General features: G+C 36.2%; 1 protein-coding gene across 4 annotated transcripts in view; it reads left to right on the forward strand.

Moving 5' to 3' along the window:
- The window catches only part of MGAT5 (alpha-1,6-mannosylglycoprotein 6-beta-N-acetylglucosaminyltransferase), a 131,635-nt gene that overhangs the window by 67,675 nt on the left and 49,657 nt on the right, over window positions 1-14,303 (forward strand). For all 4 annotated transcript variants that reach the window (XM_087731579.1, XM_087731576.1, XM_087731578.1 and 1 more), the window contains exons 4-9: window positions 839-915; window positions 2,383-2,472; window positions 9,695-9,766; window positions 10,864-11,025; window positions 12,730-12,899; window positions 13,789-13,923. In XM_087731579.1, coding sequence (XP_087587705.1) covers window positions 839-915; window positions 2,383-2,472; window positions 9,695-9,766; window positions 10,864-11,025; window positions 12,730-12,899; window positions 13,789-13,923 — 706 coding nt within the window. The remainder of the gene's footprint in view (window positions 1-838; window positions 916-2,382; window positions 2,473-9,694; window positions 9,767-10,863; window positions 11,026-12,729; window positions 12,900-13,788; window positions 13,924-14,303) is intronic.

A 14,303-nucleotide genomic window follows, 5' to 3' on the forward strand; every position in this document is an offset into this window, starting at 1 on the left:
AACTCTGGGATGACCTACCTGAATTGAAAACCTTATCCTCCACTGCCTTTGGCAAGAATCTCTCCACCACGTTAATCATTTTTCTTGCCTTAAAGGCCCGTGTTAGAGGGTTCTTCCAAGTTTTTAGAAGAAAGTCCCATCCTGGAGTTGATGTGGTAATGTCCTTTAAAACTGCTCCTTTTTCCTTGGCTCATGGGCTAGAAGTGTTGCTCTGTATTACACTCTTTAATGTGTTGCAAAAATCTAGAATGATAAAATATTAAAATAGGCAAAAAAGAAAAAAAATTCCTGGGAGACCATAGGAAATTTTGCTCATGAGATGTGATGTAGTGCTACTCAGTTGTAAATTTAGATCATATTGCAACATTTATTAATTGGGTCATGTATCTGATGCCGAGTTGCAGATTATGGGTATTTGATAAAGTGATAAGAGATCTTGAAAAATCTAGGGTTTATGTTTAAGAGCAATGTACATCTTAACAAATGTTTGACAATCGGAAACAAATTGTTGCAATTTAGTAGTTTTAAGCACACTTTGATTAGGAAGATATTTTGCTTTTTATTATTTTCAGTATGGATTAGCTTAATTTTTAAGTCTTGATAGACCAGTTTTTGTAATTCAGCACTTTTCCTGCAAGTCAGAATTGAAATCTATGCAACCATTTTCTTCTATAGTCAAAAAAGACCACACTGGGTTTTAATGTTATAACAAATACTACACAGTAGGATTCTCCAGTCAGTCTGGATTGTGAATTCATGAAAATAACAGGAAGGATTCATTAGGCTATCTGTCAGAACTGTAAAATGAAATTCAGCTATGGTCTATGTTTCTCTTTAGATCTCATAAATGGAGCCCAAGAACAGTGCGAATTGCCTCCTATGGATGGTTTTCCTCACTGTGAAGGGAAAATAAAGGTAACTGAACTGTTTTTAATCTTATTATGTGTGTTCTGTTAAAAACAGAACATATGTTGCAAGAGGTCACTACTAAGACAATGGCATAAAACAAGAACAACTGGCTCAAAAAAGAAAAGAGGATATTTAGTAGTGTGTGTCACTACAGCACTGCTCACCTCAAGCCTTTAATGCTACTGCTGCAGAGAAGTAACGTGGCATCTTGTTAAGACAGGCATAAAATGCCATATTATATTAAAATGCCTTTATTATTTGAACGCTGTCTTGTTATTCAGAAACTTTCTTCTCCTTTTTGAAAAGCCCTGTTTTCTTCCCCAGTATGAGTCATTTGGCATTCCCCTACCCCAGGACTGGGATTCTGTCTGTACCTCGCTCCAGTCCTTTCTCTGTTTCAGCAAGACATTGGTTTACACTTCTTTCCCCTCTTTGCCACCAGCTCTCTGTGGTTCCTCCCTTCCCCTTTTCTGTTAAAAGCATTCTGCCTCTTCTGCTTACAAGCTAGGCACTGCACTAAGCATGCAACCAGAACTTTGGGGTTCGCAGTTGATTCTGCATAAATCCTATATTTTACTAATAATGCAGTTGGAAAGGCCAAATATTGAAAGCCATCAGACTTTTATTGGAGAAGAAGAAAAAAAACCAACCCCAACCAAAGCCCAAAACTTGCAGAGATGGAGGGTTTTGTTTTTTTTTTTTTTCCCCAAGATGCATTTGAAATATAAGGATACTGTTTCAGTAGTGGGGGACAAAAGTAAAATTGCTGGACACTTAAATATCATTACCAAGTATTACAACTTATTTCTGAAAGTGAACACAAATAACTAACAAAGTATATGTGAATTATCTTGCCTTTTTTCTCTCTAAATAAAATTCTTAGACAATAGTATTAAAAAAAACCCCAACAACAACAACAACAACAAAAACCAACCACCAAAACTTCTGTTAAATCTCTAGTCTGTGTTTTGATCCGTTTTGACAAACTGGCTGCATAGTGGCTATGTAATACATTATTTGAATATTAAAATATGAATTTAAATGAATTGCATCTGCAGAAATGGCAGATTCTTGGCAGAATCAGGCAGATTTCTATCTTGGTAGCTGAAATGATCTGTTAAATTCCAGAGCAAGTGTAACACGGGGGGGCAATGCAGTCGGCTCCAGCCACACCCATATGTCTGGATCCTGATTATATTTTCCTTTTGATATTTGCCTCTGCTTGCCCAGCTACCAGTTTGTATGAACTGTGCTCACGTTTGTTATGTAGTTACTTCCCCAACGTAGCTGAATGCAGAGATGCATTATGTTGCAAAATATTAATGAAATTCCTTTTTTGTTATTTGTGATTTTTATCTGGTTGGGTATAGTCACTTGCAGCTTTCCCCTGTTATTCCTGAGTTCAGTGAGAAACAGTATAGAGTTATTACATAGTACTTAAACCTAACACACTATGTTTTTCTTCTGTTACAGTGGATGAGAGATATGTGGCGATCGGATCCCTGTTACGCAAGTTACGGTGTAGATGGGTCCACATGCTCCTTTTTTATTTACCTCAGTGAGGTCAGTAATCTTTTAATCTGCAGAAGGGGAATATCATAGTGCCTCAGTATTTTTGGTAACTATTGGCAAACTTTTCTCAGAAGAAATCATAACTTCAGAAAAATTCTATAAAGAGGAGAAAGCTATTAAAGCAGAACTATTATGAAGTGTGTTGCTATTGTTCATAAGTCCTCCAGGTGTTCCTAGCCTGGAGAATTCTAATGTTTATAACTGAAGTGATGTAAACAGGAACTGTGCAGGGAGTGCACACTAGGTATCCTGTTTAACTGAAGTATGAATTCAGTCATAAATCCTTGCCTCTGAACACTTCTTCTGTTGCTTTCTATGTGGCTCCTGAGGTAGTAATAGGGAGGCACTTGGGATGTAAAATTTGGAAAGCAGAACTAGAGGGTACATCCTCCTAAGAAGCATGGCCGCTTCCTGCTTGGATACTGTTCATGAATTGCAGAGACTGTTAACGGAAAACAAAAAAACCTAAAAGTCACGTGTTTGAATGAAATTGCAGATATATTGGCACTTGACCTCTTCTTTCTTATTAGTAAAATTTTGATAACTTAGGGCAACTGATCTTGGGAGTAGTATTGGTATCTAGTGGCTTACTGCGTGTAAAGAACTGCGAGAGCTAATGTGGTTGCAGAACTGCAAAGTAGCATTAATTGTGTACTCTCTGCAGGATTTGGGGGGAGAGGCTGGGTTTTTAAATTATGTATCTGGGATTAAAACAGTAAGTATTATATAAGTAACTCAGTTGTAATGAAAGCAGTTTCTGCTAATTTACTCAGTTGACTGTCATTGCAGTTGTTGGGGCATTGCTTTAAGCAGCAGTAGTAGTTAAATGCATATCCAAAACACGTATCTGAAGAAATAAAAAAGGCTGAATTGAAGCACAAATTTGACTCATTCCATTGCAATTACCAAGTGTTGATTTATTTATGGGCTATAAAGCTGGGGAAGGAAAAGATAGAGGATGACTATATTATTTATCCTGTTATTTATCATAGAAGCTAGAGATATGGTTTCATAATCATCTGAAGTTGATCTGAGTTTCTACTAAAAAGGTTATGTTTTAGCATCAGTGGAGTTACGTTTGCGCAGTAGTATTCTGTCAAGCAGATGGTGCTTCATGTTTTTAATGCAGATGTATCTTAAAAATGAGGATACATGTCAACTGAATGTGAGAATCTAATATTCTTGCATGACATTTATTATTTTGTATTTCTGTTAAATTGCAGTATTTTCTGTGACAATCTTCTCTGATCATCAGTTTTGGAAACTCAGTTGATGCTGTTAGTTTTTTCATAATTGATCTTTCAGCTCAAAATGCAAGCAGATTTAGAGAGGCCAAATGCTTTTTTTTTTTTTTTTTTTTTTCTTCAAGGGTCTAAGGATTTGAAATTTTTCTTTAAGCAGCAATATTGAATTTGGGCAACTTCTCATTTCATAATGGAACAACAGTACAATTACTCTGTGTTTATATTTGGGAACTTCAGACAAGGGTCTTGTACTTTTTTTAAAGTGTTCTCCCATGACAGAATGTAAAACTAATATTGGGTGAGCATGTTATTAACCTTGAGTTTAAATTTGGCATTCTTAATCCTGTGATTAATTCCATGATTAATGCCCAGCAGCAGAGGTTGAAAGCTTAAATGTTTGCGAATGCAAGCATGAAATGAAATACTAATAACACTACAATGATGTGGATTTATGAGGTGTGTTGGCTGCTAAGGATAACTTGGAAATACTGTTGTGAGAGTAATTTGTCAAAGTGGACAGTGATGAAGAGTTGACAGTTTATAGTACGGTTGCACAGCTGAATGATAAATGTGTCTACAGAGCTCTCAAGTCAAAACCACTGATTTAAAATATTAAAATGCATTAGGCTACTGGAAGGATATTACTGTTAAGATTTTTCTTTTTTATTTTAAGCTTACAGGAATAAGATGGTTGTGTACATATCCTCTGCTTGAAAAGGCAATATATAGATCAAATTATGCACAACCTCAGTTTGAAATGACAGAATATGCATCAAATTGTGCATATATCTACTTTTGCTCTTAAAATCACCTCTACAATCTGGTGTGACAAGCGCCTGTGGTCTTTCATACTCTCTTGGGATCTACTTTTTTCTTGTGAAGCAGATCAGTTAGGGTATTATGTTACACTCATCTATCACTCTTTGTAATGCAATTTTAAACTTGTAAATAAAGGAGCCCGAAATATTACATTTTGGTGTGTAATATGGGTCAGAACCACAGAGACACAAAGTAACTTGCCCACAGTTTGTGCAAAGGTTTAGAAACAAAGCCTGGAATAAAACCCAGTCTTTGGGTATCTGTCATGTGCCCTTGTTATGTTTCCACCATGTGTGTCCGCAAAATAGAAACAGCGCAGTCAAAATCCAGGCTGCCCCAAGTCGTCTCTTCTGAAGAGCCTGCACATGTGCAAGTATTAGCAGTTCTGCCTCCCCTAGTTTGCTTTGGATGGCACCTGCAGGAACGTAAGAACAGCTCTTCTCCACTTCTCTTCTTATGGCTTGGCTGCTTGAGCAGAATGGGAGGCGAGTGTGGCAGCAGAAGGAAAGCAAGAAGCAATCCAGCACATTCAGGCTTATGTTTTTTATTTAAAGCTGTCCCCTGTACAGACTTGCAGGTAAAGCTGCAAGAATTTTTGCACTTCTATCTTGCTGTTTTGCTGCAGGCACTGGATCACTCCTGGTGGATGATATGCAACTGTGCAGTCCTCATAACACTAATTGTGCTGGAGCCTTTGAAGACTGAAGGAGACACAAATGGCCTGAATAGCAAAACCAGACTTATATTCTCTTGAATAACAGAGCAAGACAGGGATTAGAAGCAGCAAAAATTGAAAAGCAAGTTAAGCTAACTCTAAGGTTTCTGGATAGGTGGGACTTGTTTCCTTTTAACCATAATACAAACTTGCCCATTGAGAAGAGTTACTTCCCTTTAAACTTAGCATTTAGTTATGAAAAAGCTGCTTGTTTAACACTGTAATGTCACTGGCACAGTTATAATTTTCACGGATGGCATTGCCTCTGGGGAGAAATGTGAAAAAATGAATTTCTAGACAGTACAAAAATATATTCCACTGCAAAATGTCAGTTTGCAGCTGAAGAATGAAGCTTTTAAAAATATCTTATAGAAAATGAATTTTTCACAGTTTCACAGCTTAACAAAAAAAATAAAAAAGATGGAGGGGTCTTATCACTCCCTTTCTTTATGTAGATATGTGCTTTCTCCGAGAGAACTGCCTGCAACACAGGAGTGGAACTGCTGCTGTGCCTGCTGGTCAGCCAGTAGCTGTGATGCAAATTACCACTGCCCAAGGGTCATTACATTGATGTTTACCTGCTGGAGCTGGGCAGATATCATTAAAATCCCAGGCTTCGGATCTCCAGCTCACCTTTCAGGTGCAAGCGTAATGTTTGGTACCCATCTTGGAAGGCGATCCGACGCTCCAAAACACTAAAACTCTTTCAAAGACCAGTCTTTGAGACTCTTGCCTGTTTGCTGGTATACCACTGGAGAGAATTCTTGCTTTCAGTTCTTCAGACTTGATGGAAACAGAATGCGTGGTTTTGTTGCAGTAGTATTTTTCTTCCCACTGTTACTTTTGCTTTGAGAGATGAAGGAGAAAAATACAAACTGAAGGTGATTTCGAATGTGGGTTTGTTTCCAGAATGCAAGCTGTAGTCTGAGGCACACGTTAGTGAAAACACCTGGGAATCGTAATTATACAGCTTCCCCAAATCCTTGTGGTTTTGCTGGTTTACCGCAGTTTGCTAGTGTCTGTGTGGACGCTGCCTGTCCTCAACTTCCACTATATGTGTAATATCTGATTTCTGACACTGATGTGAGTTAATGATTTGCATTTCTTCATTGTAATTTCACATCAAACTAACTTCTTCAAATTCTACACAATTACTCAGAAAATTTACAAAAATAGTATTGTTGTCTGACGTGTACAGCAGCAAAAGCTTGAACAACTTTAGTCATCTTACATGTGTCCCTGAGAAATTGAAATGCTAATGATAGTCAGTACTTTGTCCCCAAATCATCCATTAGCGTATTGGCTTAGATTTGGGTGATTGGGGGTCAGTTATCTTTTCTATCTCAGCCATTTTAAACCAGGATTGGTATTTTTCTGTCTTGTTGGAAAAGGCATAGATGTTTATGTAAGAGAGGAATCGAATCTAGTGCCCGTTACTGAAGTTAGATAAGAGACCATTTGTTGATTGATGGTTGTGTATAAAATTTTGTGTCTTTGTGTATAAAATTTTGCCTTTGTATTGCTGTAGACCTTAATTTTACATAGTGCAATGCAAAACCACAGTTAACTGGAAGCTTTTTACTTGAAATACATATAAAAATGCAATTTTTTGAGGAAAGCAGCAACAAAACTTAGCAGCCTGCTAGATATCTTGTGTAAGTACCATTGAATCAGCAGGCTTTTTAATTCTGTAGTAGAAGCCGGTCAGTGCTATAGTTTCCTTTTCCAGTAGTTCTACAAAAGCTGTCTCTGAAGTCTTAGGTACCTTGTGTAGTTCCATAGGATGAAATCCCTCTCCCTTTTACCAAAGTGTATATAGACTGTTGATCACCTCTAGCTCTCACTGAACAGGGAAGCAAGAACCAGAGGTGGAGAGAAATATCTCTGTTCCCTCTGAAAACCTTGTTTTTGTTGGAAGCATGGTATTTCTTGAGTATTAGGCACCTCTAAATACAGATGTTATGACTCGTGTAGACTTCCCTGCTGTAGTTTTTCACTTCTGCTTTCTTCGCTCTGTATCTACCTGATAATATCTACTATGATCTAGAAGTGGCTTCTGGTGCATGAGCTTCAGTGTTGAGTGTTTGACTGTTCTGCCTGCTGCCATCGCTCTAATCGTATTCTGATTTTCATCTCAGTTTCTCTTGGTACCATGACTTATTAATTCCAGTGGATTCTTTAATTATCTACAAAATGAACTCATATTTGAACAACAGAATTTGTATTAGCTTTTCGGCTGGTTTTGCTATCATAATGTTTCCATCTTAGGGGCATGTATGCCCCTGATCTTTTTTGCCCAAGAATACCTGCAATTCAGTATTAAAGTAATCCTGGTTTGGCTGGTTTGTCAGTCAGTATTTTGCCTCTCCATCCCCACCTTCCCTTGAGTCAATAGGTTAATAAGGTTTTTTCTTCTTTCCCCTTCCCATGGTATGTCAGATTCGTTTGCTTCATCTTTGCTTTCTTGGTGCTCTTCTTAATTATTATCTCCCATCTAACAGCCCTTTCTGAGCCATTGGCTCATAAAAATAAGCAGAATTCTTTCCTTTTTCTATAAGAGAATGTCTATGCATTCTTCCCAGTGCCTTTATCAGTCCTGAAAATAACAAAACAACTGGCATACTTTGAAGAATAGGCATTTAAAAATCCTCCGGTGAGTTAAGTTGATCTTTCCAATGAAAAGAGGACTTGACTGAATATCAATAAGGAAAAACAAGTGCTAGACCAGCTACATACTGGTATTACTTTGAATCTAATCCTTAAGTGTTTGTTTGTGATTAGAATTAACGTAATTTAATTTAGAGTAGAGAGAATATTTCTAAAAGCACAAAAGAACTGTGTGTGTGTTTCAGTCAGTGAGGCACGCTGCTAACTGTCCTTGGCAGCTCTGAAAAATCTTCAGTCCTTTAGGATGCCTGATGGTGTGATATGAACTAAGTGAAGCCAGAAAAGGGGCACGTACACTAGTCCTTGAAATGTCATATCTTAATATAGATCAGTTTTAATGCCAGGAGTAATTCAAAATTATTTGTACTATTTAAAAAAAAAAAAAGAAGATTGGGACTGTGCATGATTTGTAATATGGAGCTTGCAATGCTTTTCTACCAGTGATTCCACAACTTATGTTAGTAAAAGTTAGGGTTGTTAATTGCTACAATTTCTAGTGTGTTTCCAGAGTTGGAGACCACTGAAGTGTTTTCAAATGAGGTTGATCAAGTCACTGCTTTCAAATATAGTATTAAATACGTCGAGTAGATTAAGTCATAGCATTCAAATTAATGCTTCTGTATAATTTGTCTGAGGAACCTAAGCTTGATACATTTCTTCTCTTTGATGAGGCTATGATGTCTATTAATTTATTTTCATGTGATTGGTCTTCTAGGCAATCATTTGGTGTGATGTTAAGCTTTTAATCTCTAGTGCTTCAGGCTTACTGCAGCATGATTAAGCTAAAATTGTGTTTTGACAGGTCTATGACTGGAGGAACCATAAGAGCAACTCTGACTTCTAATTCTCTGGGAGTTGTGTACTTGATCAATAGTGATGGGGTATCTTAGCTGGCCTATAAACTTTTGCATTTCTCCCTTTTCACAGTACAGTAACATTTCTGTTTTCATGGGTTTGCCTCCAACAGTGAGATTCCTTCTTCCCCAAAGTGAATGGGCTAATTTCTTAAGGCATGTGAATAATGAAGTCTACAAAACAAGCAAGATCCCTAGGGGAAGACCACAGAAGCTTTCAGTGACTTGCATCCATTTGCTGTTTCTTCTCTAACTATTAGCTGTTGTACTTTTTTTTTTTTTTTCTAGTAGACAATAGTAGTATTGCATTTGCACTGATTGTTTCTCTAAGAATTACAGCTGTTAGTACTTATGGATATTGTTACTTATGTTATAATTATGTTACTTATACCCTTCAAATAGGGTGGGTTGGGTTTTATTCTTCTTTCAACTTTTTGTCTAGATTGCTACAAGGTAGAGCTTTGATCCTTGGGTTTTATCAGGCTTTGCCTTTTTATAAAGATATTCTAGGGAGATGAGAAATGTTCCAAAATAGGTATTTTTTTTTAAGGTCTAGAAGCATCAAAAACTCAGTGCTTTTTGAAAACATTGAGGAACTGCTCAGAGAAACCGTATTTAGAGCATTTAACAGCTGACCTCTGTCTTGAAAGGGTTTTATATCCTGTATTCATTATCATGAATGAATATCTAAATGCGAGTTTTGGTTGCAAATTTGCAAGGTTAAAGTAGTATTGAATTGCAAAAAGTCGTCTTAAGCTTTTCTTGCAAAAAGCAGTTTTACCTTGCAGTGACTTACTAATCAGCTGATGCCTTATTTAAGCCATAGAAAGGTGTAATATAAGGTCAGTGAGAGACTTTGGTAGACCAGCTGAAAGTAGAATAGAATGATTTATTTTCATGTGATTGTTTTACAGGTTGAAAATTGGTGTCCTCGTTTACCTTGGAGAGCAAAAAATCCTAATGAAGAAACAGATCAAAAAACAGTGGTAAGAACAATGTTAAAACATGAGAAATAATGCAGTAATTGTGATTCATGCAAAAGATCCTGGAATCTTGTGCCTCATAAATGCTAATAAGACTAGAATTTACCAGTTTTATTCCTCAGCTCCTCAAAACTGAAGGGAAACATCGTTGACTGTATACACGTAGCTCATCATGTATTTTCTCCAGTCATTGTATCATGCTGCAGTCTTGGTGGTAGATTTCCATTAAAAACATTGTGTTTAAATTTATGAAATATTGTACACAGATACTGAGAAAAATTACAAATCCATAGACTGTTCACCAGTGTTAAGTGACCATATGTGAAACTGTCCATTTTTATTGTCCCATAAATCTGAGCCTTGTATATAAAAATGCCTTAACGGAGAGGCTTATATACATTCCAGTTTTGTAGTAACGTTTTGATTACTCCTAATTTTTTTCCTTTAAAAACTCTACAGCATGCAGAGTTGTTTCTAAACTGTTATAGCCTAATTATGTAGCACTTAGGTATTTTAAGATAACTGCTGGGCTGTATATGAACACTGCTTATGTAATTTAGATATAGGCTGTCTCATTTTGTAAAACCAGTTGTTCTTAGATCAGTCTAGCTTTAAAATTAATATTTCCTTTAAAAATTATACTCCGGTAATGTTTCTTCCTTCATGGTATAAGAGACTTCCTTGTATTTGGAAGATTCATGATATACATGAATTTTCAGCATACTGTTCTAATTTTATATTGTGTTTTAGAGATACTTCAACCTCATTTTGAAGCACATGAACAAAACCGAATCTTATATTGCAGAAATAAATACATTGTGAAACATTGCAAACACATTCTGGGGCTACCAAATACTTCTAGTAAAAATAACAGTAATTTATGTGGCTTAGAAATGTCTGTTTAAAGATATCTTAAATATTTGAACTAAAATTTGAACTTGACTTTAGCGTTAGGCATCTATCTTTTGTTCTATTTTTTTTTTTTAATGAGGAATGTGAAGCACAAAGTTCACATCTGAGAAGTTTTTTCACTTCTGCAAAGTACACTATTTGAAGAATAACTAATGTTTGTTTTTTTTTTTTTAATTCTTTAATTGAAGGCTGAAATTCGTATCAACTTTGATGATCTCTACAAAATGATGTCAAGACACGAGGAATTCAGGTGGATGATGTTACGCATCAGACGAATGGCTGATACCTGGATAGAAGCAATTAAATCACTTGCAGAAAAACAGAATTTGGAGAAGAGAAAACGAAAAAAGGTAAATGAAAACATTTTTCTTTCCTGCCATTTGCAGTCATATAGGCTCTTTTAAGCTTCTTGTTCCAGAAGTAACTTCAGAGTGGAAATAACCAAATATGTAAAAGACTCGTGTTTATACTTATGCTTCTTTTCAAGAAGTATTTTGCTGTTTGAAATTACTGTTACAATGGGTATTTGCTTTACAAATAGGTTTACATACTTTCCATGAGTCAATCTTTGAGTAAGTTTTCTAACCTCTTTAATTTTGGATATAACAGAGGCTATGTAGAAGTTTCTACAGGGAGAAACTGTGAATTTACTGCAAGCTGATGACACTGGAGTGTTTTACTTAGTCGTAGAAAACAACAATTGTACATCATCTTTGTCCAAAATTGAGACTTTAAATGGTGTATTTCTGTTTTGGATTTGAGTAGACTTAAAGCTGACTGCAACTTTGGATTGGATCACTTTAGATCTCATGTAATGAGTTCAATTTAAAAACAGCGAGATTCTTGAAGTGAAAAGTTCTATTTTATTTGATTTTTTTTTTTTTTTTATTATCTCAGCTAGTTAAGATAAAGCCAAAAGTTGTAAATACAACAGCATTTTTGCTTCCTGCCTTGTTCTTACTGGAGCCAGTCCTAATTGATAGCAGGCCATGCACAGTCATGTTTCTACACTCTCTCAAGCCCAACTGGCTGCAGCTCAGCTGCTTGGTTGAGATTCTCAATTCTCACATGAGGTGTAGGCTCCATGTTGCGGCTGTAATATTTCTCACGTACTACAGCCCTTGAGTAGGCTCACCCTCTGTCAAGGAGCAACCCTTCTCTTTCAAGCAGCCCTCCAGCCTGCTTTATTAAAGAAATATAACATCTGAGAATACATAAACTCAAGAATAAACAGAAGCAGTACTGTCCTCCACAGGCAGTTTTGATGGGATGCTCTAAAGCTTATTCTTTGCTTTTAAAAAGTCCCTTGAGGTTGCTCTGTAAAACATATGGTGATTTCATTTTAATACGTCCAGTTCAGTCCTGGGAGCTGCAAGAGACTAGGATAAAATGGTTTTTTCAATGTTGCTTCTTTTTAAAGAGTGAGGGAAAAGCTTTTTGGGTGTTGAGAGTTTTTATGCTTGGTACTGTATATACCTACATTCAAATAACAGTCTAGGTATCTAGTGAAGTGTTTGGAACTCAACTTCTGTGCTTCGTGAGAAAGGCAAGCACAGATTTCAAGGAATTACAGAGAAAACTCTCCTGCAGTGGTAATGGAGAGGAGAGGTTGGGAAAGCATTCTGTTACTCTTATGCTTTCTTTCCAAGTTCTTAATGGCTTGGTCACAACGGCATACCTGTACTTAACGATACTGTCTTGCATAAGCAAGTATATCCTACTTGAGAATATAAGTGGTTATTCAATCAAAATAAGTTAATGTGAGCCACAACTTTCTGTGCAGAATTACAGATTATTTTGTGAATAGCACCAGTTTGGGGGGTTTGTTTAATTACTGATCTGGTGGCAGATAATAGTGCAAAACAATGTGGTAACATTCTTACAATTACTGTTCTAGAGATCCATCACAAAACTAAATTATTGGGATGGGAATATTGGATTTTTTGGTTGATTCTTTGGCCATAGTTGGAATTTAATAGTAAGAAAAAATGCTGTGAGGTATTCTAGTTGCATGTTTATTGTCAATAACTCTAACATACGACTTTTCTTTCCAGATTCTTGTTCATCTGGGGCTTTTGACAAAAGAATCTGGATTCAAGATTGCAGAAAATGCGTTTAGTGGTGGCCCACTTGGTGAATTAGTCCAGTGGAGTGATTTAATTACATCTCTCTACTTACTGGGCCATGACATCAGGATTTCAGCTTCACTTGCAGAGCTCAAGGAGTAAGGAGATTACTTTCACTTTTGAAACTGTAACACAAAAAAAAAAGAATTGTAAACTCTTGAAGCTTCTGTTAACAGTATATAATTTCTTGAAGCATAAAATGAAAGTGATAATTCACTAAACAGACAATAAGATTATTTTCATGAGCTAAGTACATGTACTATGAAAAGGATAATGCGTTTTCATTGTAGCTTCAGGCTCCTGAGACTTCATAAATGAATGTTGTAAAATTCAAACTAAGCAGCTTATTCTTTAACATTCCAGGTGCTTTAACCAGCTGCAATAGGAAATGTTACAGACTAGCCTAATTCTCTGTCCTCCTCTTCAGTTCCTGCTATTCTTCACTCAGTATCTGATTTTAAAATAAAGGTTTAAATCCTTTAAACACATTACTTTTGATGTAGTTAATTGCTTATGTTAGGTCAAATTGCTACCTCACTCATCTTTGTCTTGCTTTGCACACCAGTTCAGCATTAGACATAAAACATCTGTTTTAAGCTTGAGCACATACACTTTTTCTCTAGCTTTCATTTTTTTATAACAAATATGACAGCATCATTGTATAGAGAGCTCTTATGCTATAAAGCTGTCAATGGAAGTCAGAATTATTTCAAATAATTTCAAAGCTCACTAGTTTTAAACATTCCAGCCATATTACTCTCTTGTTTAAACTAGATGAGGTTTTTAGTGAAAATTAGCACTTTACTGATGTATAAACAGTTCTTTAATAAATGCTGAGCATCTTCAGCATTTGAATGTTGTTACACGGTTCCTGATTTGGAAAAGGCTTTTTAGGAAAGCGGAATTATTGGTATAAATAGTTTTACGGCATCTATTCAAGGTATTTGGAAAGTAATACTTTTCCATATTCCTTCTTTCTTTGTTTAGGATTATGAAGAAGGTTGTAGGTAACAGATCTGGCTGCCCTACCCAGGGGGATAAAGTTGTAGAACTCATTTACATTGATATTGTGGGACTCACTCAGTTTAAGAAAACCCTTGGTCCGTCATGGGTACATTACCAGTAAGTATAACACTTATTTGACCTCTTAACTGCTTTGTTAAAGAGCTTTTGTTGAGTAACACATGTCAAAATACTGAGGTGAGTACATCCACATGAATTTGAGTTCATTTAAAAGTAAAAATGTGGTTCTCTGTTGTCTTCCACTCTTAGGAATAAAGGGGCTATTACCTGTTTGTTGCATACCATCCTTATCCCCCCCCAGCAAGTTTGGGATTCTTGGATTCAAGCATTTTTAATCTTAATGAATTATATTATCTTGTTGAGTCATCATCTTTACCTTTTTTTTTTTTCCTCCTTTCTTTACATTCCCACCCGCTTTTGTTCTGTAATTTACTAGATGAGCTGAGAGATATTGGATTTTGTTGTTTAGGTGGAATTCC

The sequence above is a fragment of the Nipponia nippon genome, unplaced genomic scaffold (genome assembly GCF_047370975.1).
Source record: "Nipponia nippon isolate SJK-2023a ecotype South Korea unplaced genomic scaffold, ASM4737097v1 scaffold_5, whole genome shotgun sequence".
Classification (NCBI taxonomy): domain Eukaryota; kingdom Metazoa; phylum Chordata; class Aves; order Pelecaniformes; family Threskiornithidae; genus Nipponia; species Nipponia nippon.